Source organism: Girardinichthys multiradiatus, chromosome 20 (assembly GCF_021462225.1).
Source record: "Girardinichthys multiradiatus isolate DD_20200921_A chromosome 20, DD_fGirMul_XY1, whole genome shotgun sequence".
Lineage (NCBI taxonomy): Eukaryota > Metazoa > Chordata > Actinopteri > Cyprinodontiformes > Goodeidae > Girardinichthys > Girardinichthys multiradiatus.
In genome coordinates, this window is record NC_061812.1 from 42959807 (window position 1) to 42986488 (window position 26682).

The following is a 26682-nucleotide window of genomic DNA, read 5'->3' on the forward strand; positions in this document are numbered from 1 at the left end:
CATGTCCCCTCGCGGACTCCGTATAGAAAGGCTTCATCAAGGGAAGATATTAAATAAATATGTTGTGAAATAGAAAAAAATTTAATGTACCATTAAATGTACAATTTATTTAATACATCATTAAATATTAAGTGTACCACTAATTACACCATGTCGTCTTTAAAATTATACTTAATTATTCAGTGGCACATTTAATTACATAATAGTCCATTTCATGATATAATGGTACATTTATTGTTTCTAATGATGTATTAAATAAATAAATGGTACCTTTAATTTAATGGCACATTTAATGTTACATTTCTTTCATGTTACATTTACTTCACTTATGGGACATTAACAACATTTATTTATTTAATGATGATTTTATTGTATTAATTTTGTCCAGTTTGACCCTCCATTCTTGATGCCTGTATAAGAGGTCATGTCAGAATTTAAATCAGGTGTTCTGGAGCAGACACACATCTAAAACCTGCAGGGAAGGGGTCCCTGAGGACCAGGGCTGTGAACCATTGAGCTACAGTTTCTAAATTATGAAGATAATGCCTTTTTGTCCTTTTGTTCACCAAGTACAGTTCTCTTACTAGGTGCATTTTTCTTTTGTTTCAGCAACTTGAAACGTAAAAGTAATGTCATTGTTCAAAGGAACCGATCACTTAATAAATGAGTAAAATACAACTATGTACATTTTGTTTATTCAGCTAAGATAGGCATGGTCTGTTTCCTTGTTTGATATTTTATTATTTCTTCATTATTATTCTTTTTACTTTAACTGGCCTTTATTACAACTAAAAACAGGGACCTAACTGGTCCTTCAAAGAAACAAATTGCCAAAAGACTAAATGAAGAAAACAAAAATGGGAGTGGCACAGGAGTGGGAGTCGTTCTGAATGGGAGCGGGATGGGAGTGGGAGTCAATTTACCAGGAGTGGGACGGGACAGAATTTTTTTTGTTATGCTGGCCTGGGATTGGGATGGGACAAGACATTTTTCTGTGGGAGCAGGATGGGACAGGAGAGAAAATCCACTCCCGTGTCACCCTCTAAGACACAGGGAATTAAAAAACAGTCTCTGGAGTCCATATACTGAGCACAGCAAGGGAAACAGGTTACTGTCAAAAAGAGACAACAAGAGGTAAGTAACAGAACCCGAAGACCTGACAGTGAGGAGAGAGCCAAATTGTCACTCATGTAAGCAAAATAATCTGGCATGTGCCTCATGGAACCAGCTCCTTTTTAAGCTACTCCTGATGAGCTTTATGAGCTCCAGCTGTGGGAGCTGCAGCTGTCGGTCACGCCCTGCAACGAGAGAAATAAGGAGAGACACACAAACACCAACCTGCACACAGCTCTGTAGATATGACAATGTAGCGCGAAAAAAGGGCATAAATAGTAGTTTAACAGTCAAAAACTTTTGATATTCCTTACAATGCCCTGCATCACATATTCTCAACAAAGTCAATTTGGTTCAATATTTGAGCAGTGAGGACAATAATCCTCCCTGATGCACTGTTTTTGGAGTCACAGGACGTTTATCTCCCAGAGAACCTGCGGTGAGATGCATGTTCTCCCTTTCTTTTCGTCCGCTGCATTTTTCCATCAGCAGTTGTTACTCTGAGGTGCTGACCACCACACAACTGTGCTTCCATAGTCCAGATCTGTGAAGTAAAATCTAAATAAAATCATGACAGACCTTATGGAAACCAATACCTGGTCCCACCTCCTATGGTGGATCCCCTTTGTTATGGTTAGGGGTTTAGAGGTATGGTGTGAATTAGATGTGGATTAGGTTTAGGAATACACTGGTAATGTTTAGGGTTAGGATACGGCATGATTTCAGTTACTAAAATGAGTTGAAGTCACTACCAGTTCCTAATACAGCTAGAAATACAAACTTGTGTGTGTGTGAGTGGCAGAACACTGGTTAGATCGCCTTGGATGTGCAGCACTAAAACGTGATCACACTGGTGGAGAAGTGAAACTTTTGAAAGGTTACAGCGTTATCGGAAAACAGATTTAAATGACTGTGACTCACCAGGAAGCTGAGCATGGAAGAAAAGAATAACAAAAGTGCAATAAAGTGAAAGCGAGTAAGGATATGACAAAACTTTTTCATCCTCTGGTAGCTCTCTGCTTTTAGTTTCAATTTAGCTCTTGTTTGAAGCATTTAACTGTTTATATTTTAATCATGGAATTTTTATTGTATTGATAGGTTATCACTCCAAAAAAAAAAAAAAACATACTGTACTACATTCGTTTTTTATATATTTATTAAAGCAGCATTGATTCCTTATACAGCACCTAAATCTTTCATTTGATCCTGTTTTGTGTTGGATGTGATTGTATTCATTGGGAATGTGTGCAAGTGTGAGCGTTTTAGTATGAGGAGGTTAACTCTGTAACAAAGAATGCTGGTTTATGCAAAGCCCCTGAATCTTATTGTGTGTTTATCACTTAGAGAAGACTAATTAATTACATGCAACTACGTAGGTATTTTGTTATATTAATGAATGTACCTGCATTTTCAATTTAGTGCTGCAATATCACCACCTTGTGGGATACATTTGTTCTGCAGTTTACAATAATGAGATCTCAATTTTTCAAATGTCCAAATCTACATTTATAAAGCACATTTATAAACAGCCATTTTGCCAAAGTGCTGCACATACTAAAATAATAAAAAAAAAAGATAAAGCAAGACATCCAACAGACATTTAAAACACACTAAATACAATAAGTACAATAGAAGAGCATGTCAAGTCACAACTGGTCGAATGCTATTGAGAAAAGATGTGTTTTAAAAAGAAACTTAAAAATATGAAGAGAAGATGCTGGTCTGATGTTTAAAGGCAATGTTTTCCAAAGTTTGGGAGCCATAACAGAAAAGGATTGATCTCTACATTTCTGCCTAGTTTTTTGGGACAACTAAAAGCAGCTGGTTGACTGATCTAAGCCCCTGTGATGGAAAATAAGGCTGGAGTAGATCCGAGAGGTACAGAGAAGCAAGACAATTCAAGCATTTACAAGCAAACAATAAAGTTTTTTAATTAATTCAGTAATGCACAGGGAGCCAAATGATATGTTAGATGTGTTCATATCTCTGCATGCCAGTAAGAAGACGGCCAACAGAAATTTTGAACAAGCTGAAGAGGATAGGTGCTTGTGTGACACCAGCATAAAGTGCGTCACAGTATTAGAGACGAGTTGAGATAAAAGTATGAATAATTTTCTCCAGGTCATGCATTGACAAAATTGGCTTGAGCTTTGCTACTTAACTGAAAAAAATAACTTTTTTTTGTTAAACAGATCTGATTTGTTTAGATTCGTTACATTCTGTCTACATACGACTCAAGGGAACCAAATTTAACAGGCGGGTTGAGTGAGGTACTGTTGGATTAATGCAGTCAGACGCAGGGAGTTCCAAACGGGTGTAGTTTAATCTTTTCTCTGCTGGCCATAAACACAGTGAAAACTCATTCAGCGCACTACTTTTAAGATTTCCCTCTGAATGTTTCAGGATCTGCCGCCGTGAAATTGTAACACGAACAGGAAATGAAGCATTACATAAAAACCACGAAGAAGAAAAAACTGCGCACTTTAAAAGAAAACCATAACAGACCACAAAGTGTCACTGTAGGACAAACCAACAAGCAGGAGGATGTTGACCATTTAGTAAACATTTACATTCCCATCAAATCCTTTCACAAAGAATGAACGAATACGCAAAGAGTAAGCACAGGATTTCTTGATTCTACTAAATGAATAACTTCGCATTTAACTATTATGAGGTACACAGATAAACTGTATAAAAGTTATGAGTCTGTCTGTACTAACCAATTTTCAAGGAGAAGCACTAATTTCTGGATAATAACTGAGGGTCTAGAAGAAGAATCTGGCTTTCGCTTCCCAACTTGTACTTTAACTCAACGGACCAAGCCATTACTGCCTTTAACAGTTTCAACCACTCGCCCTAGTTGCCACTGATTTCTTGGTAGGTTGTCATCTCTGACAATGACAATATCATTTACCTTGACGTTGCGCTGAGGTAAGTGCTATTTCTGTCTCGTGAATATGTTCAGCAGATATTCTCTTTTCCAGCGACTCCAGAATTGTTCTATGAGATGCTGCACTCTCCCCCATCTCTTTGTTGCACACAGGTCCTCCTTAACAAATACTCCTGGGGGTGGAAGAGCAACCTTAGATTTCCTCATAATGAGGTGGTTCGGTGTATAGGCTCCAGTGCTTGAGGATTATTGATTCCATCCACTGTTAAAGAGGGGCTGTTGACAATGGCCAAAGCCTTATATATCAATGTCCTGAGGGAGGCGTCATCAAGTCGACCTGTGCACTGTGCAAGGTGGCGTTCAACACATTTTGGATGGTTCTGATTTTTCTTACCCAGACACCGCCTGCATGACTGGCAGAAGGGGAATTGAAGACAAATTCACACTGGTCATTGGTGGGAGAAGCCACCAGCTTACTCCCACCAATGACCCAGAATCAATTGGCCCTAAGCTCCATTTGTGTCTGGCTTTGACCCTGATGGTACATTTTATCATGGTAGTGGAACACAATCAGCTTAGTAATATGACTGCCATTCGGCAAGATCACTCTGTGTTTAACTTTGTGACACCTACATGGAGAAGTCCTTCAGACCAAATGGGATCAAGACTATGAAGTGAGCTGGAGTTTAAAAGTTCTTTTTTACTTTGAAGCATCTTTGTCTCATTGGGGAAGGCTTGCTTTTGTATGATTTTATTTACGTCCTTAGCATATTCTCTGTATCATTTTTATCTAGATCCCTGCCGTTTGATTCTTGCAACCACCTTAAGAAGTGCTGACCAAGAAGAAAACCAACTTAGACATTCAAGGATGTCATTACAGCTACTGACTTCAGTTGCAAGCACCTCAATAGTCTTAACTTCAGGATCACCAACTAGAAATTCTGTTGGAGTACTGGGTGTTAGATGTAGCTCATGCTCCCATAGAAACTGTCCCCTCTCGGCCAGCTTGTCGAATGAATGTCTGAAGCACAAAGGCCTCGGGAAGCATGATCGTCTGGGTTTTCTGAGGTCTCCACATAATGCCACTGATGAGTATCACTGTTATCTCTAATCAGTTGAACACGGTTTGCAACGCATATGTGAAACCTACGAGCTTCATTGTTGACATACCCGAGCACCACTTGCGAGTCTGTCCAGAAAAATTCTTGATCAATCTTCATGTCAAGTTCACATCTTAGCGTTACCCTGACTTTTGTAGAAACCACTGCCGCTGCAAGTTCTAATCTCGGTATACTTTCGACCTTTGAGGGAGCAACCCTTGCTTTTGTTATCACAAGACTGCTATGGACTTCAAACCCTTGTCATTTTTGTACCTGAGGTAAGAACATGCACAATATCCTACATAGCTGGCATCTGAAAAATGGTGCAACTCTACTCTGACAATGTCATCAAAGTTGTGTGGGTGGTAACATCTTGGAATTGAGGCTTCTTTCAACTTCAGTAGACCATTTATCCATTCCTCCCACCATGGCTTAATATCTTCTGGAAGCGGATCATCCCATCCGATGCCTCTGTGACAAAGCTCTTGAAGGATAAGCTTTCCACTTAAAGTGAATGGAGCAATGAATCCAAGTGGATCGTAAAGAGACAACAACAGACAAGCAACCACAGCTGGTTAAAGGTTGGTCTTTCAAGCTGATGGTGGAGAAGAAGGTGTCATTTTTATCAGCCACTAAATGCAGAGTGCACGTTCTGATGGGGTTGGATCCAAACTTAGAAGTTCAATGGTTGTTGCTCTTTCTGAAGGGTCCAAGCAGGCGAGAAAAGGTTCCTCATTTGAGTTGAATTTATAAAGGTGTAACCCTCCTTGCTCACATAACTCTTGTGACTCAGTAATCAGCTTCTTGCCTTCTTTAACTGATGAAATTTATCAACAGCGGAGAGGCAATGGGATTACAAGCTATTTTTGCCTCTTTGCTCAGGAACTTTGTGAAGCATTTCAAATCTGGGAAGCTGCCTGATGTGTCAAGTTCGTCCACAATTATTCGACTCCTCTTGTGCACAACCCATTCCAGCAGCTTTTTAAGTAACCTATTGTTTTCTTCACAGTCATTAAGGATAGATAGTCCCCACTAGCACTCTCGTAGTGCTAGTGGGTCATTTGGCTGATCTTTGGCCATCGTGTGACATTATCACAGAAAGCTTTCTGTATAATAAACTGGTTCCCATATCTGTCCTCTAAAACTTTCCATGCTCCAATGTATACACTTTCTAGCAAAAGAAGAGGCGATGTTTTCTAAAGATGGACCCCAAAGGGAGTAGGTATAAACAAAGCAGAAGAGGACCAAGAACTAAACCCTGAGGAATCCCGTAAGAAAAAGGGGCAGATGCAGATGTAAAAATTTTCAATAATAACACTAAGTTTGTTTTCATTACAAATGTGTGCAAAATGTTGTCGATATTCTGCTAATGTAAAAACAAACACAATTTACCAATTGCGGTGTTTCCATTAAATTAGAAATGCAATTAAAATCACACGTGAATAAGTTCGTTCATGCGATAACATAATCCTACTGCTTCCTGTCATCTTCGTCTTTTTCGCCAGTTGTAACATCGTTTCAAACCAGACTGGCAAATCTCCCCAATGTCATTAGTGCACACAAAAGCATTCAATTGGGTAAAAAAAATTATTTTCTCCAATATTTTTGAAATAAATGGGAGTTTTGAGATTTGTCTAAAATTTGAGCAGACTGATGTGTCAAGGCCAGGTTTTTTTTAATCAAAGGATTGACAATTGAACGTTTAAAAACATCGGGGACCACACTGGAAGTGATGCTGCTATTTATTGAAATTTCTTTAATTAGACTTTATTAATCAGATGTGATAACACAGGAGAGTTAAAGGAAAGCCATATGGAACCACTATGGACTCAAATTCTCTTTCAAATGAAATATTGCCCTATCTGACTTGTATGGATGCAAAATTTGATTTTGACATTGAAATAACATATATATAGATACATATCAATCTATATATCTATATATATATCTATATATATATATATATATATATATATATATATATATATATATATATACATAAATATATATGAAATGTAACTAGAACTCTTTAATTTATTGACGTTTGGCTCCCTCTAGTGGATACTACCAAGAACTATGTCTCAATACTTCCATCGTATAATATTTAAAAGAATAGACATTTTTAGAGGACTTCAGTTTTAAAGCTGATCTGCTTCAAATGGTTAATCAAATTTGTGCTTCTGTTAGTAAATATGTTGCCTGAAGCTGTAGTTTGGCTGATGTTGTAGGAATACCCCATAAAATCCTGCCTTGTGTATGTAACTCTGGATGACCGAACAGAACCTGGAAGTAGGGAAAGTAACTAGAGAACGACCTAAAAGTAGCTGAATGGATGTTCATTCATATTCTTAAGTGAGGTTTTATATGGTAAGTTGTCAGTCAAACTCATGTAGACATTGAACAGCAGAAAATACCAAGCACTTGAAGATTAGATTTCCAGCCTCACTCCACACCATGGCCCAGTCATCTCCATAAATACCATCACCGCTGTGCTTCTCCAGCTTTCTCTGAGGCTTCACCCACCACAGCACCTCTAGAATCATCATTAGAAGCAGCAGCTTCCTTTTTAATTTTTAATTTTAGGCACTAGTGGCCTTTATTTTTCACCGTTTTTTAAAAGGGAGGTGACAAGAAAGAGGGTGGAGAGGGTAGGACATGCAGTAAACATCCATGGGCCAGGACTCGAACCGACAATAGCCTGCTTTGAAGACTAAGGTATCCATACATGGGTTGCGCGCTAAGTTGAGTGGACCTGAGTGAGCAGTGCAGTTATTTCTTTGGAAAAATTATATATTTTTGAAATCCAAGGCTGTTAAGCAGGCTCTAGAAAATAAAAATAAAATAAAATAACAACCCTACTTACTAAAAGAATCACTGGATTGTAAATCGGTCACATAGATTATACTCAAGTAAAAGTTTATTTCTATAGCACATTTAAAAAAACGACAGTTGATTAAAGTCCTGCGCAGGTAAAAATCCTCAGCAGCGTAAACAGTAAAAAACCTAAAGTAGAATAAAAACCATAAAAACCACAACAAGGTGAATAGGTTGTAAAATAGATCCAATAAGTATGACAGGTACCAGAATAAAGGCTAAAATAATCTGTTAACCTAGAACTAATAGCCAAAGTGTAAAAGTGAGTTTTTTTAAAGTGCATTAAAATGATTCGCAGTCTGTGCAGCTCGGATGCACATAAGCAGGGTTCTTTCACAGGTTTGGCGTGACGACTGAGAAAGCTTGATCAGCTCAACTTTTGAGCCTGGCATACTGTAATAACAGTTGGTTTTTCTATTAAATTATAGCAAACATGCATCTTGACTACTAAACATATGTTTTAGGTTAATTAAGGAGCAAAATTAAGGAGCAAAGTGACATTGAAAAATATACAACGCAAAACAAGTATACAGTGCAACAAAAGTATTTTTAGGTCTTGGCAGGTAGTATTCCACGCTCTTTGACCCTGCATATGTTGGTTAGGAAAAGGAAGTATTATTTGTGCTCTGGTGCAGTAGATCCGGTGAATAACTCATTATCATTGGTAGAGAACACAAGATAGTGCCATGAATTGTCCCTCTGTGCACTAACAAATAGCCTTCTGACAAGTAGCATCCTCACACATTAAACAGCAAAATTAATTTATATGCCCCCACCATTCATGACGGGGAGCCCCATCTAGACAGTGGAGCACGGAGTTAGGAACATTTGACATGCCATTCTTTCTTCTGTGACAGACATTATTGTTAATAGACATGTTAAATGCCAGATGTTAGTTTTTCCCCAGCAGAGAGCCTATTAAAAACATATTTGATAGTAGGTGACTGCAAATTGGCTTGGTGAAGGTATTATACAGACTTAACTGGAGGAAGGTGATGAAAGAGACTGGAAAAGAAACCAATTTTAGAGCCAGGTTTTAGGATGGAAATGGTTGAATCACTATTTATCCTTCCTCTTTTCAGTGACTGCAATTGACATCTTAAGCTTGCAAAATTTAGGCTTGTAATGGAACACTGGGGTTTGTCTTTTTTCTTGATTTTGGGGTCTATTTCTGTTTCTCTATATCTCTGTTGTTTTGGAGCTAGGAATCCTAATAAGAAGTTTAGTTTGTAAATGAAACGATACAGGGTGTTTTTTGACAATGGTTTCTACTGAAAGGGCTGCTGAATGAGGACAATGACCCTGTGGAATAAATGTCACAGACTGTTATACGGTTCACGATATTCCAGTGAAACTAACAGCCATGGAAAACCTGAGCACATTTAATCTGATTACATACATTATGTAGAGACATCTACAATGAGATAGACACAAAAGGAAAGATAAGAAGTTAGCATCCTGTACAAGATCTTCTGCATACTGGTCATTAATAATGTACAACTACATGCACCTACTCTGGACTGGTGCAAGGCACACTGTTACTTTTTTGGCACCAGAGGCTAAACTATGCATTTTACCTCTGGCTGTATATTTAGGGTTGTCCTGCTGGAAGGTGAGCTCCTGCCCAAGTCCCATGTAAGCTCAATTACTTTTGTTTTATTTTTATTTCTGGCTTTTATTTAGCTCCACCAATCTCCCAGTTGATTCTGAACTGGTTGCCCATTGAAGAAAAGCCTGATGCTGCAACCACCATATTTCATCATGGAAATGGTGTGTTCAGGAGATGTGCAGTGTCTCACATAGCAGTTTGCATGCTGACCTAGTTGTTCGGTCTCATCTTCCACACATGTTCTGTGTCTGTACCTCTGAGTGCATATTTGGTGTCATCTTGCTGGAGAGTGAACCTATGTCCCAAGTCTTTTGCACTCTCTAACAGCTTTTCTTCCAGGATTTAGCTACATCTATTTTCCCATCGAGTCTGATCAGCTTTTCTTTAACTGCTGAGGAAAATAATTCCCACAGCATGATGCTACCTTCACCATTTGTCACAGTGGGCATGGTGCCACACATAGCATCCTCCTTGTTGGACAACAAATTCAATATGGGTCTCATCTGACCAGTCCACCTTCTTCCACGTGTTTACTGTCTTCTGCATGGCTTGTTTGAGAAACAGCAAAAGGAAAGTTTTTTCAACAGTTGCTTTCATCCTGCCACTGAAGCCAGATTTCTGGAGTTCACCTCTATTTGTTATGGTGTCAACAATGTCGCCTCGGCTGTAGATCTTGACTTTCCTCCTGAAACAGAAAGAAAAAGATCTAAAATAAATTAGAGTATATGTTTATTGTACATTTTATCATAAATGTATGAGATTTAGAGGGGAACAGTTTCTTATACTGCAACTAATAATTAGATAATTGAATGCATTCAGTAGATTGCTAGCCTAATTGTAAAGACATTCTTTTGGTACTTTGTTCAGTATTTATTGGGTTGTTCCATCTGTCCAGATAAGGCCGAGACCCAACAGCTGAATGGAGTAACAAACACAACAGTAAACCAGTCACAGAGGGAGTCCTCTTAGGAGATTCTTTATTTAGTGATAACAGTCTATTGCACATAACATTAAGACAGAAAAGTAATTCCCGACACACAGCTAACATACTGAAGATTATTTTTCTCTATGCAAGAACAAGTTTCTCTTTAAATGACCATGAAACTAAGCTAAAGAGGTTAAGCTAAGAAGTCAATAAACAAAATTACAAACAATTGTGTAGAAAACACTAAGAATGTATATGGCTTGATGAAAAAGCAGACAAAGTACGAATGGTTTACCTGATACCTGGTACACTCTAACTCAATCTACCAGTGCAGCATTTATCTCCACTGTGTTCACTTAAACTCCCTAATTATATTAAGACCTGAATTATACACAACCCAGTTTTATTCATTTTAGTTTTCACAGCATACAGATGTTGCAAATGCACCTTTTTATTATATATGTGTATATTGTACATTGTAAATATGTATATTCTGTAATGCAAAAACAAAACATAAGAGCAAAGTGTACCGGAGTCAAATTCCTTGTTTGTATGTACGAACTTGGCAATAAAGCTGATTCTGATGTCTACAGAATTGTTAGAAATTATTAATTTTATGGTATTTTGGACAACTTAATCTCTCAGTATTTGGCAGTTCTTCAGTTTCACTGTGCTCTTTTCACTGTTTAAAAGCAAACCAAAATAAAAACACATGCCAAGTTTGGTCTGATGGAATGGTTTAAAGAAATAGTAAAGGGGCATGGCGCAGGTGGCATAGGGGGTGACCGGTTTACAGAGGCCTTAGTCCTCGATGCGGCTGTCCCGGGTTCGAGTCCCAGCCCCAGCCATGTCTTCCTCTTTCTCTCTGCCCCCATTTTCTGTCTATCTGCTGTCAAAAAAAACCCAGAAAAATAAAGGCAACTGGCGCAGCAAAAAAAACAAAAAACAAATTTGAGTAAAGACAGAGCAACCCCCCAGGTTTTAATAATAATCATTAAACTGCAAATCTGATAAAAAAAAAAAAAAAAAAAAAAAAAACTTCTTACTCCAGAGGAGTGATTCCTGGTTGTGGGGGAGACAGTGGAAGGAGTTTGTCCTGTAACCGGTGGGTTGCCGGTTTGAACCCCTGCTCTGTCAGTCTAAGTTGTTGTGTTCTTGGGCAAAGCACTTCACCCTCCTTATCTGCTGAAGGTGGTCAGAGGTCTCGGTGGCACCTGTGCATGGCAGCCTCACTTCTGCCAGTCTGCCCCAGGGCAGCTGTGGCTACAATGTAGCTCACCACAATCAGTGAGTGAATGTGTGGATGACTGATTTCAGTGTAAAGCGGTTTGGGGTCTCTGGGGACTTGATAAAGCGCTATACAAGTGCAGGCCATTTAAAATTCCTCAAGTTTGGGTCAGGAATAAAATTTTATAATTTTGAGACAGTTCTTCCTCCAGGCTGTTGCTGTGATGAATGCAATAAACACATAAAAGCTAGAGTACTCAGCTACTCCACTCTGAAATAAAAATCAGCATGTTTGCACAATTCCAGCCTGCTTTTTAGAAACAAAATTAATGGGTGTACATACAGGTCCTTCTCAAAATATTAGCATATTGTGATAAAGTTCATTATTTTCCATAATGTCATGATGAAAATTTAACATTCATACATTTTAGATTCATTGCACACTAACTGAAATATTTCAGGTCTTTTATTGTCTTAATACGGATGATTTTGGCATACAGCTCATGAAAACCCAAAATTCCTATCTCACAAAATTAGCATATCATTAAAAGGGTCTCTAAACGAGCTATGATCCTAATCATCTGAATCAACGAGTTAACTCTAAACACCTGCAAAAGATTCCTGAGGCCTTTAAAACTCCCAGCCTGGTTCATCACTCAAAACCCCAATCATGGGTAAGACTGCCGACCTGACTGCTGTCCAGAAGGCCACTATTGACACCCTCAAGCAAGAGGGTAAGACACAGAAAGAAATTTCTGAACGAATAGGCTGTTCCCAGAGTGCTGTATCAAGGCACCTCAGTGGGAAGTCTGTGGGAAGGAAAAAGTGTGGCAGAAAACGCTGCGCAATGAGAAGAGGTGACCGGACCCTGAGGAAGATTGTGGAGAAGGGCCAATTCCAGACCTTGGGGGACCTGCGGAAGCAGTGGACTGAGTCTGGAGTAGAAACATCCAGAGCCACAGGCGTGTGCAGGAAATGGGCTACAGGTGCTGCATTCCCCAGACCTGGGCTACAGAGAAGCAGCACTGGACTGTTGCTCAGTGGTCCAAAGTACTTTTTTCGGATGAAAGCAAATTCTGCATGTCATTCGGAAATCAAGGTGCCAGAGTCTGGAGGAAGACTGGAGAGAAGGAAATGCCAAAATGCCAGAAGTCCAGTATCAAGTACCCACAGTCAGTGATGGTCTGGGGTGCCGTGTCAGCTGCTGGTGTTGGTCCACTGTGTTTTATCAAGGGCAGGGTCAATGCAGCTAGCTATCAGGAGATTTTGGAGCACTTCATGCTTCCATCTGCTGAAAAGCTTTATGGAGATTTCATTTTTCAGCACAACCTGGCACCTGCTCACAGTGCCAAAACCACTGGTAAATGGTTTACTGACCATGGTATCACTGTGCTCAATTGGCCTGCCAACTCTCCTGACCTGAACCCCATAGAGAATCTGTGGGATATTGTGAAGAGAACGTTGAGAGACTCAAGACCCAACACTCTGGCTGAGCTAAAGGCCGCTATCGAAGTATCCTGGGCCTCCATAAGACCTCAGCAGTGCCACAAGCTGATTGCCTCCATGCCACGCCGCATTGAAGCAGTCATTTCTGCAAAAGGATTCCCGACCAAGTATTGAGTGCATAACTGTACATGATTATTTGAAGGTTGACGTTTTTTGTATTAAAAACATTTTCTTTTATTGGTCAGATGAAATATGCAAATTTTGTGAGATAGGAATCTTGGGTTTTCATGAGCTGTATGCCAAAATCATCCGTATTAAGACAATAAAAGACCTGAAATATTTCAGTTAGTGTGCAATGAATCTAAAATATATGAATGTTAAATTTTCATCATTACATTATAGAAAATAATAATATGGAATAAGCGGTATAGAAGATGAATGAATAAATCAATATGCTCCCATCAAATTATCCTAGTAGCATTGGTTTTTTGGTATGTACATCAGTAGTTTGGGTTACATACAGGGGTTAGACAATGAAACTGAAACACCTGTCATTTTAGTGTGGGAGGATTCATGGCTATATTGGACCAGCCTGGTAGCCAGTCTTCATTGATTACACATTGCACCAGTAAGAGCAGAGTGTGAAGGTTCAATTAGCAGGGTAAGAGCACAGTTTTGCTCAAAATATTGAAATGCACACAACATTATGGGTGACATACCAGAGTTCAAAAGAGGACAAATTGTTGGTGCACGTCTTGCTAGCGCATCTGTGACCAAGACAGCAAGTCTTTGAGCCACGGTATCCAGGGTAATGTCAGCATACCACCAAGAAGGACGAACCACATCCAACAGGACTAACTGTGGACGCAAGAGGAAGCTGTCTGAAAGGGATATTCGGGTGCTAACCTGGATTGTATCTAAAAAACATAAAACCTCTGCTGCCCAAATCACGGCAGAATTAAATATGCACCTCAACTCTCCTGTTTCCACCAGAACTGTCCGTCGGGAGCTCCACAGGGTCAATATACACAGCCGGGCTGCTATAGCCAAACCTTTGGTCACTCATGCCAATGCCAAACGTCGGTTTCAATGGTGCAAGGAGCGCAAATCTTGGGCTGTGGACAATGTGAAACATGTATTGTTCTTTGATGAGTCCACCTTTACTGTTTTCCCCACATCCGGGAGAGTTACGGTGTGGAGAAGCCCCAAAGAAGCGTACCACCCAGACTGTTGCATGCCCAGATTGAAGCATGGGGGTGGATCAGTGATGGTTTGGGCTGCCATATCATGGCATTCTCTTGGCCCAATACCTGTGCTAGATGGGCGCGTCACTGCCAAGGACTACCAAACCATTCTTGAGGACCATGTGCATCCAATGGTTCAAACATTGTATCCTGAAGGCGGTGCCGTGTATCAGGATGACAATGCACCAATACACACAGCAAGACTGGTGAAAGATTGGTTTGATGAACATGAAAGTGAAGTTGAACATCTCCCATGGCCTGCACAGTCACCAGATCTAAATATTATTGAGCCACATTGGGGTGTTTTGGAGGAGCGAGTCAGGAAATGTTTTCTTCCACCAGTATCACGTAGTGACCTGGCCACTATCCTGCAAGAAGAATGGCTTAAAATCCCTTTTACCACTGTGCAGGACTTGTATATGTCATTCCCATGACGAATTGACGCTGTATTGGCCGCAAAAGGAGGCCCTACACCATACTAATAAATGATTGTGGTCTAAAACCAGGTGTTTCAGTTTCATTGTCCAACCCCTGTATATCTGCTACAGTTTTTTGTGGTCATGGGATTTCTGGAATCATCTGTGAATGGAATAATTTCAATTTAAGGCCTTAAATTATGTAATTTTCTAGCCCATCTTTTAAGAAGACTCTGAAGTCAGGTAATCTAAACATAAAAGCACCGAAATCATATGTCAGAGTGAGGAAAATACACTTGTATATTGACAAAGTTCTATTTGACTCAAGAACATGACATTGGGCCATTATTGTTGGTGAATAATAATATGGTTTTTGTGTGGATGTTTTTTTTTTTTTTTTTCTGCAAAAGCTCAAACACACAAGTAAAACAACAAAGTCCTTTGTTTAAAATTTTTTTAAAAAGGTCTGTTTTGTTCTTTGAACTGTTCAGACTTTTCTCAAAATAACTTCTGGAGATTTTGATGGTAAAACACTGAGGGTCATGCTGAAAAACACCCAGAAACTGGCCACATATCTGCTGAGATTGCCAGCAGTGATATTGTGCACGATAAAGGTCGTTGGCTATTCCTTCTTTCCTAAAGCTGCAGGCTTAACTAAACCCCAGAATAACTTGACAAAAAGTCATAACATGTGAGGTTCATTATTGTGTCATCAGCAAATGAGACATTGTTGTGTCAGACCAGGAAGTTCCTACATTTCTGAGTTCTTTAAAAGGACCTAATTCCTCAAAGTGGAGCAATACTGATTTCTGCAACTTTGGATAAAAGCCAATGAAAATAAAAAGGTAAGGACGCTATTCTCTTTTTGTCAACAAAAGTATAAATCTTGTCAACCAACAGTTATATATTTCAATGGTTGAAGAGCTGTTTTATGCTTGACCCTGCAACATTCTTACATTGTCAGAAAGGTCAACGCATTAGTTACATGAGCAGCTCATTCATGGCAATCTTTTTGTAGCCTCTGTTAAGTCACGACTGCATGAAAATGGCTTTCTGTGGAACCAACAAGATCTAAAGGCAATTTCTCTGAGACAAAAGGGTAAAGTTTACCACTTTTAACCCAGGTCAGTGGAACAAATTTAGTTGTAGACACAGACTGTTTAAAATGCTGCATCAGCGTCTTGGTGTTTCAGTTGTTGACAACAACAGTCAGAAAAAACATGCAAGAATAGGCAAAGCTAATGTTAAATGATCGCATGACATTTTTGTGTCAAATAAAGGTAGCTGCTTTAAAATAAGCATTATATAAATACCAGATATTCTAAATGCAAATGCTCTGATCAGGTTTGGTGGATGGACCTTGCTTAGCACTCAGTCCTAATCTTGTTTACAGGCCAAAAGATTTCAAAAAAGAAACTCTACTATCTACAAGATGAAGATGAAAAAAAGTATCTGGAATTGTTGCAACTTTAGTACTGAGGTAGGGGTTTGTGTAGAAAAGCTTTATCTAGAACGACGTAATTTTTGTAGAAACGTTCATCAAATGTAGTGCATATGTTTACTACGGATTGATGTGCTAATAAAAAATGAACACATGCAACTTATACAACATTTTTATACATGGCAGCCTGCTCGGAGACCTTCGACCTTCCCTGTTGGAGTACCAGTTTCAGAGGGCATTCTTGCAATATTTCACTGGGAACTCAGAAAATCTGAGTATAGTACACACACAATAACCTCTGAGAAGTGACGTAATAAGAAGACAGTCCTTAATGATTTTTGTTCTTCCAGAAATCTCTCTTAATATACCACATTAACTGTGTGGTATTTTGTTTTGCGAACATTAGGAAAAGCACTAAATAATGTGGCTGCAGTGTTATTTTGTTTCACCAACATTCAAAGTGGCAGACAGGAAGGCAGTTAAGGTGTCGGGTTGAAGGCAGCATCTGTTTAAGTGAATAGTTGTTGGGGCACACTGCAATTTATGAAAATATGAAGGCTTTGGACGAGCACCGTGTGGAAATTCAGAATTTTAAAAACTTTTTATTTATTCATTTTGAACATGTTGAAAGACGACAAATCTGACATCAATAAATAAATCATTTCATTAGTTCAAAAAAGAGTAGCAAGAAGTTTAAACTTATTAAATCCTATTAATTACCAGTCAACAATGACTATCAACTCAATTTTACAGAAACACAGAAAGAAATAATGAACAGATCTCAGTTTCAAAATAAATTTCACTGAACCAGTGACTTAACAATGACTTATATGATACTCCCGCTTATAGTGACTGTTTAAAATAATAATAAAATGCCGCCATTGTACCTTAAAAAACCTTTTTTGTAATTTATTTTAAATTCAATAATATTTGTACACTGTAAACACTTCTATGGAAGCATCTAAAGGCCAGAAATGGAGGACAATATTAGGATATCTGTTATAATGATATGTATCAAATGTCTTCCTTTGGTTGTAAAAGTGGTTAACATGCTAAGCTAGCTTGTCATACTGTACGACCACACAGCCAATTCAAGCTCACAATCAAAGATTTGTTTTGAACCCGGCTATAAATAGAATTTGTAGTAAAGATGCACCGATCAGGCCACTCTGACCTGCTGGCAGTTTTTATGACACTTCTTTCACTAAATGATTGTCATAATGTAAAGACAAGACCCTCTCTGAGCAGCTTCTAGTCATAAATTGCCACGCAAACCGATGAGATCTTAAAAACCAAGGTGTTGTCATGGAACCAGGATGTAGTGGAAGCAATCAGAGTCCATATAGAGCATTACGCAAAAAAAACTTGCGTCAGACATTTTTTTATTCTAAAGGGTCAAACAGATCGGTGGCTTATGACTCCTCATCAGTTCTGCTCTGTTCTGTTTAATTTTTAGTCAATGCTTAAAAACCTCCCATGACTGAAGTCCTATGATCTTTTCCATCTTGCCGCACTTCAGAGTGACCGGTTTAATGTTTGTAAGATTCTGATAATTTTTCACTTTATCTGTAAAATGCCGCCAATATCAAAACACCCCTGGGCTTTATGCCTGAAGGACGCCTGTGTCTGAGCTCACGGATAAGATATTGCTCTTCCTTTAAAAGCCTGGACTTTCCTCAGGTGGCACTGGTTTTACTGAAACTGTAAGCAAAACACTCCAGATCAACTGAGCTGGGTTTGCCAGACATCTTACACATGGCTAGCAATAACAGTGGCAGAAAGCAAATCATTCATTCACTAAAAATAAGATTTGCCATACATCCTCTCAAGTTCTTTTTATGTTCCTGCAAAAACCCTGAAGAAACGAGCTGAGCTCCATTCTGGTGATAGAACTGGGCTTCTGTCAGCCATTGTAGTTTTGTTACATGGTTGGATCAGGGAGGTAAGGGTGGGTTTCAGTTAGATGCTATGCCTTTATATGCTACAGCATGACTAAGCTGTGTACACCCACACAAGATCTTTAACACATTTATTTGACAAATAGTGATGTTGAGGTCATGCCTGCGTAACTTTTTAGAGCCATGACAAATGTAGCAAGATCAGCTGATTGGGCTATAATGAAATTGGTGTTTTCTTTAAAACGTGATTGCCACCCATTGTTACCATTTCCCTTAGGTACAAGATACGCTCTCATTCAACGGACCTAAATATAGGTATATTGGAGCTCAATAGTTTCAGATATCATTGACTGTCTGGAGATTTTCTAAGACGAAATTTAGTAATAGTATTTATGCATTTCTTTTCCCATTTTAGAGCCAAATATAGTACTAATAAAATAGTAATAATAGTAATAATAAAATGGCCCTTGATGGCATCATGTCATCCTCTTTTTATTACCAATTATTCTTTACATTTTGGAACCTGGATTACTAACCTAAGCAGGTTTTTAAAGGTGAATTGTCCATTGTTGCCTCTCACTAGATTTCACTCCTCAAATATTAGTGGTCATAACTGCCTGTATGTCTTCCTCATAATAGATAATGCAATCAGAGTACACTGCAGGTGGTACAGCAGACAAGCCCGACAAGTACAATTTGTCCACAGTCTTGTTGCCTACCTAATCTGGCAATGAACATGGAGGCACGTCTGCACAAAGTTGTTGTATGTCTCTGTCCTTTATTAATAGAGTTCAGAGTAGTGGTTGAACACAGTTAAAAATAACATTATTAAATATTGAATAACTTGGCTACAAATACAGTATAGTCGTCCAAAGTGTTTATACATACACTCACCAGCCACTTTATTAGGTACACGTAACAGCTTGTTAATGCAAATTTCTAATCAGCCAATCACATGGCAGCACAATGCATTTAGACATGTAGACATGATAAAGACGATCTGCTGCAGTTCAAACCGAGCATCAGAATGGGGAAGAAAGGTGATTTAAGTGACTTTGAACGTGGCATGGTTGTTTGTGCCTGACAGGCAGGTCTGAGTATTTCAGAAACTGCTGATCTACTGGGATTTTAACACACTACCATCTCTAGGGTTTACAGAGAATGGTCCAAAAAAGACAAAATATCCAGTGAGCGGCAACAGTAACTCAAATAACCACTCGTTACAACCAAGGCATGCAGAAGAGCATCTCTGAACACACAACACGTCGAACCTTGAGATGGATGGGCTACAGCAGCAGAAGACCACACTGGGTGCCACTCCTGTCATTTAAGAACAGGAAACTTGAGGCTACAATTCGCACAGGCTCACCAAAATTGGACAATAGAAGATTGGAAAAATGTTGTCTGGTCTGATGAGTCTCGATTTCTGCTGTGACATTCGGATGGTAGGGTCAGAATTTGGCTTCAACAACATGAAAGCATGGATCCATCCTGCCTTGTATCAACGGTTCAGGCTGGTGGTGGTGGTGTAATGGGATGGGAGATATTTTCTTGGCACACTTTGGGCCCCTTAGTACCAATTGAGCATCGTGTCAACGCCACAGCCTACCTGAATATTGTTGCTGACCATGTCCATCCCTTTATGACCACAGTGTACCGATCTTCTGATGGTTATTTCCAGCAGGATAACGAGCCATGTCATAAAGCACGAATCATCTCAGACTGGTTTCTTGAACATGACAATGAGTTCACTGTACTCAAATGGCCTCCGCAGTCACCAGATCTCAATCCAATAGAGCACCTTTGGGATGTGGTGGAACGGGAGATTCGCATCATGGATGTGCAGCCGACAAATCTGCAGCATCTGTGTGATGCTATCATGTCAATATGGACCAAACTCTCTGAGGAATGTTTCCAGTACCTTGTTGAATCTATGTCACGAAGGATTAAGGCAGTTCTGAAGGCAAAAGGGGGTCCCACTCGGTACTAACAAGGTGTACCTAATAAAGTGGCCAGTGAGTGTATTATTTTTCAGTTCAGAAGACTACCAAACATTGTTGGATATTTGTTTTTATATATTTTCTTCCGGAAATATTGGAAAAAAAAGATTTATGTTGTTTTTGTAATTATTTTCATAAAGAACATTGGCCCAAAATGTTCAGCAATTAGAACCTATTTCAACAACAACAAAAATATATAAATAAACTCCACAGTAACATGAGTTAAACAGTTATGGGCTTTACTGGCCACACTAGCAATTAAACTTTCCTTGTTAATCTGATTGGTTTCATGGAGAGCCTTCTGTGTAGAAGAACTGGGGCGCAGTGTTGAGCACAGTGAGAAAAACAGTCATAGCCAGAACAACAGGATAAACACTTAACATTGCTAAACCATTCAGGAAAGTCAGTGAATTGCACTTTTGTCCTAGCCTGAGAATACAATGCATATAAGTAGGTTATATGGCCATGGGCAAGAGCTGAAAAATTCTTCAGATTTAAAAACTGAGTCATTTTCTGTAACCTAATAATATTGGTGTTGTCCTGCTGGACAATTTAAAAACAAACATGAAAAAAAGACTTAGCTGGTCTTGAAGCTGTGCCACTGGCAATGTTGAAGCAAAAGCTGTAGCCTGGGCTTAGATTTGACATGCCTGCCTAATTAGTACGATTATCACACAGCTGCACAGGTTGAGAGGATTTGAAGTGGTTTTATCAAAAGAATCATTTGTTGGTGAATGTCTCATACTGACAGCGTGTGCACTCCCAGATCCATTTCAGTTTGGGATGGCAACTGTTGTCTGCTTTAATATGAAGGGGATTTGAAAAGGTGAACTCAGCAAGAACTTTTTTTTGTTCAGAGTATTATTACACATGAGTAAATCCATAAAGTGATTAGATGCATTTCAGATGGCCTCAAATCACACAGCAGATCACTTATAGAAAGTGGCACATACAGGATTCCTGTTATTAATGTCTGAATTTCACTTTTCCATGCTCAAATTTCCAGCGCCACAAGTGCTTTTTGGACCATTTTGGATGGAGTTTTCAGACTGTTGGAACTCTGTTTATAAGCCATTATTCTCTTTTTTGGCAGAGGAGTTTTCAAGATTTGATCCAGCATTAATACCAAACTCTTTTGGCCATTGGTGTTAGAATAATTAGCAAAGGCATTTGGTGAAATAATTCATAAACTGAATATTTGGCTTTTAATTCCATTGAAATGGAGGCAAGGCAGGATCATGTGTATAGCAGCGTTCATACGCAAAGCTCTTTAAAGAAAAATAAAGGAAGAGATTAAAAAAGGAAAATGTATGCAGACATGAAGCCTTGGGCATCAGTCCTGTTTTAAAGGAGCCAACAATGTCTGCACATCTAATGTTTCTAGGTTGTTTGTATCAGCAATGAGGAGCATAGAGGATTAAATGAAATACTACTACTTGGGTCTACATGGGTCCATACCACACCAGGAACTATGAAATGTATTTAGGCTTGAGACCATATAAACCATTGACAAAATTCTAATGCTCTGACCAACAGGGAGCTGGTGCAGTGATGCCGGGACTGGTATGATGTGATCTATGTATTTGGTTTTAGTCAGGACTCTGACAGCAGTTTGGATGAACTGCAGCTACCTGACTGATTTTTTTTTACACAGATCTGTGTAAACACTAACACAATATCTAACCTTATTCACCAGTTCTTCTGTGTCCTGTTTGTGTGGGAAACCTTTTATTCCGGCATTTTTTTCAGGTGATTGTAGGCTGATTTAATAATAAAGTAGTTAAAGTTGGACGTCATGATGACACCTTGGTTTTTTTGCCTTCTCTGTGGTCTTCAGCGTCATAGATTTTAGATTTATGTTTAGACTTTAGAGTTTTGATATCTGGCCTCTATTTTTGGAACCAAAACAATGTATGCCTTTTCTGCATAAAGTTGATGGAAATTCTGACCAATACTGACTCAGTTACTGTTGTGAACTATGGCCAGTTTTGTGACACAGAAATATAAAATTGCATGTCATCACCATAAATATTGTAGATATTGTAGTATGTATATGTTAAATAAAAGTGGCAAAAGAATGGATCCTTGAGAAACCTCACATACCATCTTTGAGATCACATCCACTCTTTCAGTCTGTCGATCTGTCATATCCAGCCAGTGTTGGAGTTTTGTGTTTGGTTTTTGTTCATTTCACTTAGTCCGGTCCTTTGTTTACCTTATGTTCTTTTCTAATCTTGCTAATTGGTCACACACTCCCTCTGTCTCCCTGCAGCATGGTCCAACCCCTTTCATTGTTCCCCCTGATTACCTTGTCTCACGGTTCATTGGTTTACACTCCACTCCCCTCTGTATTTAAGCTCTCTGGTTGTCATTATTCTTTACTGGTTCCTACAGTTATGTTCCCACTCGTTACTCTGTGTCCTTGCCTGGTTCCAGTCCTATATGCTCCTTGTTTCCATCAGCTGTGTATCATTTGAAGCCTGCCTGGTCTGTGAGTGAAGATCATTAAATTCAACACTTACCTTGTTTCCGAGATCTTTCCTGCACTTTGGTCGTACACCCAGCAACACCCAGCATAACAAGATCAGGATAATGATCAGCTGTTTCTAATGCAGCATTGAGATCCAGTGAAACCAACACAAATGTTTTTGATGTATCTCTGTGAGACGTTCACCAAGGCAGTGGTGTTGTGTTGTCGAAGAAGCTTGCTAGAAAGCATTGAACCGGCAGGTGTTGTTTTATGAAAAAGGAGTAAATATGGTGATAAATTACTTAGATTGGAAACAGGCTTGTAAATACACATTATTGAGGCATTAATATTAGGTTTTTTAAATAAGAGCGTTGATCACTTTCAGGGCCAAAAAAATGAACAAATTATATTAAATAATTAAAGAAAATTGAGGGGCTTCACAGCAGCATCTGCTGTAATGATTGAATCAGTTACATATTTTAGCAGCGATGTAATAAAATGCTGTTGATACTATTTATTTTCCTTTGACTAAAATTCCCCAGGCTAATCCTGACTACATTCCAAATCCGTAAGGTATTGAATGCATGTTTCACTCTTATTCTAAATACAATAACATATTCTTAGTAAAAGAATTTCTGGTTTTCCTTCATTCAATCATCACATTGTACTCCACTACAATACTTCACGTTGCGCTTAGACTCAGGGTGGCTCAAAAAAATGGCAGCAGCTACTTTAGCCTGGCATGTTTAACTCCTCCTTCTGCATGCATCCTTGGGTGGGCTGGGGTCTTCAGTTCTCACCCAGACCTGCATGGCTTCTACAAACACTCTCAAAGAAACCCTCCTTCCACATCCGAGACTCCACTGGTCCGGATCAGAGAGAGACTGACGCTTACCAATCACCTGGGTCAAGAGAGTGGGGATTTCTGTGAGTGGTGAAGCAGCGACCCTCTGCTTCCCAACGCCCACCACACCTTCACTGTTCCTGTCACACCTGCAGTCTGTCGGAGCCAGATGTTCATGGAAGTGCTGAAGGTAGGCTCATTGTGTAAGTGTTTCTTTAACTTTTTGGTTGTTGATTCTACATCTTATGAAAGGCTTTCTCATTTTAAAATTTGCTAATTTGCTCTGATTAAGGTCTTTGTCTTCAGAACTTTCTGTATCAGCTCTTGAGACACAAACACAGTTCTTTGAGAGTGGGCTATATTAAATCCTCAGGGGATTATCTCCTGAGAGAATTCCTATTTCCAGACATTTGGCATGCAAACCACCTAATCCTATTTGCTCCACTACACTGCCAAATTTTCATTCATTTGAGTACTGTTGTAGCCACATGGAATCTAACTCTATGAGAATATGAATATGATCATAATCATAAATCTTAAAAAACAAATTTCAGTTTCTAAATGTAACACTAGACGATTGCTTGTTGCATTTGTGAGTTAAAAATCATACAGCCAGTGTTTCAGATTTGTGGTAGTGAATGTTCCCAGAAAATTCCAGCTGTCAGACACTTTTCATATAGCTGATTGCGCTGGGGTTTCTTTGATTTTCTGCACAAATGGGTCAAAGAAAAATCTCATCATCATTTCCGCTAATTATCACAGATACGCATGTGATGGCATTAGGCTGGATACAATCTGCTCGTGGTTGACGGAGACATTTAAGTTGTTGACTTGTCTGGAGAACAGGTTGTTTCTCTTCAGCTTTGTGGTTTTTGATAGCTGTGCAACACAATCTTCAGCTCTATACCCCTTCAACTTTGGCATGAAAATCAAATCCTGCTACAGTGGTTTTCGGCACGTGGCTTTTCAATTTCACATGGCTTTTTAATTGTGTATGATGTAGAAACTTGGTTTGAGCAAATTATATCTTAATAAATATATTTTGTCTGCAATAAGCAAGACATTAATTTCCTTGTAAGCTTGTTAGCTTGTCATAGCAAAGCATAGCATAGATTAGAATATTATACAAAAAAGCATTTAGTGAAACTGAGGTTTAACACATTCATTTCACCTGTGTGGATGGTCAAGGAAATCACATTGCTCCAAACCCTTATTTTAATAGGCAGCAAAAAAAGAGCAAGAGCCAACATAGTGAATCGGTTCACTGAATTACATTTGAAACAATGAAGCACCATAGACCAGCATGCTTGAATATGTCAGAACAAACTCATAACTAAAACACAGGCCTGTTTCGCAGTGAAGAACATGATGTTCTTTGGACCTGTGGTAAGGCTAATCTTTGAGAATCATTAGCCTGTTATTTCATTCCAACAATGAACAAAATCAGCTAAAATTAAAGACAAAATTCTCTGTATTACTCAGGAACGTTTGTTTTAACTCCTCTGGCCAAAATTGAGCTGCCTTGATTACTAAATATAAAAAAAAGAGATTTTGATGCAGAAGACTAACCTGAAATATGTTGCCTTAGCCTGAAAAAATTGTTTTGATATGTAAATAGTGAGCAAAACCAAAACTAATTAAACCAACTAAGTTAAAGAAGAATAAGGTTCTTATTTGGTCTTATTTAGCAAATATGTCCCACTGCATCACTTTACTGTGTATAAATAGCAGTTTTTTGAGAGTGAATCATTTTTGCCAAATTCACATCATTTGTACTGACAGGAGAAAATAATTTAATAAATGATTTTTTTTAAAGCTTGTAAACGTATACAGTTGTTTTTAGAATTACAGCATGCTAATATTATTAACCAGATCAGTCACTCAATGTTTTTGGTAGAAATAATATTTCTATTTGGCAACTGATTTACCATTACACGTAGTACAGTAATAGAAGACCAACAGAGCCAACAGTCAAGACATGCATGCAGCTGATTCTGTATCAGTGAATATTTAATTCAAAGGGGACTGTTCTAAGTAATAGCAGTGTGTAGTTCAATCAGTGAGGTGACTCACTCTGTAAACAAACAGACAGCTCATATGTAAGCTACAAATGCAGCAAATATTGTACATGATGGTTATAGAGTGTTCTTTGTTGAAATTTGGCTCTCTTGTCTGGGGGGGAGGGAGGAGGGAGCAGCGGTAGGCTGGAGAGTGATGTGGAAGGGGGTTGTGCCCTCTTTTTGCATGTGTGGTCACCGATATTTGAATCGGCTGAGCAGCGACCGTGGACCTGAGCTGGTTGGTGTTTCTCCCTGAGCTGTCGTTGCAGTGGCGGTGATGTGGTTTGTTTGTGTGGTTGCGGCGGCCTGGTGGGGGCCGCCGTCCTTGGGTGCGTGCCGCTGGCCAGGAACCTCTTGCCGGGTGAGTTTGTCCGGTCTTGGTGTGGGATCAGGGAGTCTGTTGTGAGCATGGTGCTCGATGGTGTCTGCTCTGTTGCGCTTGTGGGTGGAGGCTGGTTGGTGTTGCACGGGGCCCTTGCCTGGCCATTATGGTGCCCTGTGTAGTGATGGGCAGGATGCAGCGGGGGTGCTTGGAGTGGGGCTGTGTGTGGAGCTTGCACTGTATGGATGTGTCTTCATTGGTTTTTTGGGGGTGGAGCTCATCTGTGGGGGTGTGGCCCTGTGGGGAGGGGATTCCTGGCATTTGGGTTCGAAGGCATGTATTTGATGTCTATGTCCTGGTTGGGGATGGCCCTGTATTGGCGCTGTATTGGCCGCAAAAGGAGGCCCTACACCATACTAATAAATTATTGTGGTCTAAAACCAGGTGTTTCAGTTTCATTGTCCAACCCCTGTACATCTTGCATTCATTAGTACCGTGCACTTTCGGTAAAAATGCTGTTGTTATACATTTTTTCTGGAGTTGTGGAAGCAGTCATTAGGGTTTTATCTTGTATTTTCTTCACCCTTCTTTCTCTCCTTTATTTTTCTCATTCTCTCCCTTTTTCCTTTTTGCCCAACCTCTCCCTCTTTCTTCCTTTTTTTTTCCTTTTCATTTCCGTCTCCGTGTCCATTGCAATTGAATTAATCCCAAAGTAGTTTCTAATAAAATTTCTTTTATAAATATTAAGCGGAGCATTTGAGCGTTAGCCGTAATTCTCCACTTGTAAAAGTAAATCTGCGGGG

At 39.2% G+C, this 26682-nt stretch overlaps 1 protein-coding gene across 2 annotated transcripts in view; it reads left to right on the top strand.

Annotated features, from left to right (window-relative positions):
• The first annotated feature begins 15629 nt into the window (after positions 1-15629).
• mitfa (melanocyte inducing transcription factor a) overlaps positions 15630-26682 on the top strand; it is a 51344-nt gene continuing 40291 nt past the window's right edge. The window contains exon 1 of one of the 2 annotated variants that reach the window (XM_047346680.1): positions 15630-15689. Coding sequence is in view for 1 of the 2 variants with exons in the window: in XM_047346679.1 (XP_047202635.1) it covers positions 23667-23687 (21 nt within the window). In the remaining variant the exon portion in view is untranslated. Of the gene's footprint in view, positions 15690-23121; positions 23688-26682 lie in introns of those variants that run through there. The other variant, XM_047346679.1, reaches the window with a different exon arrangement.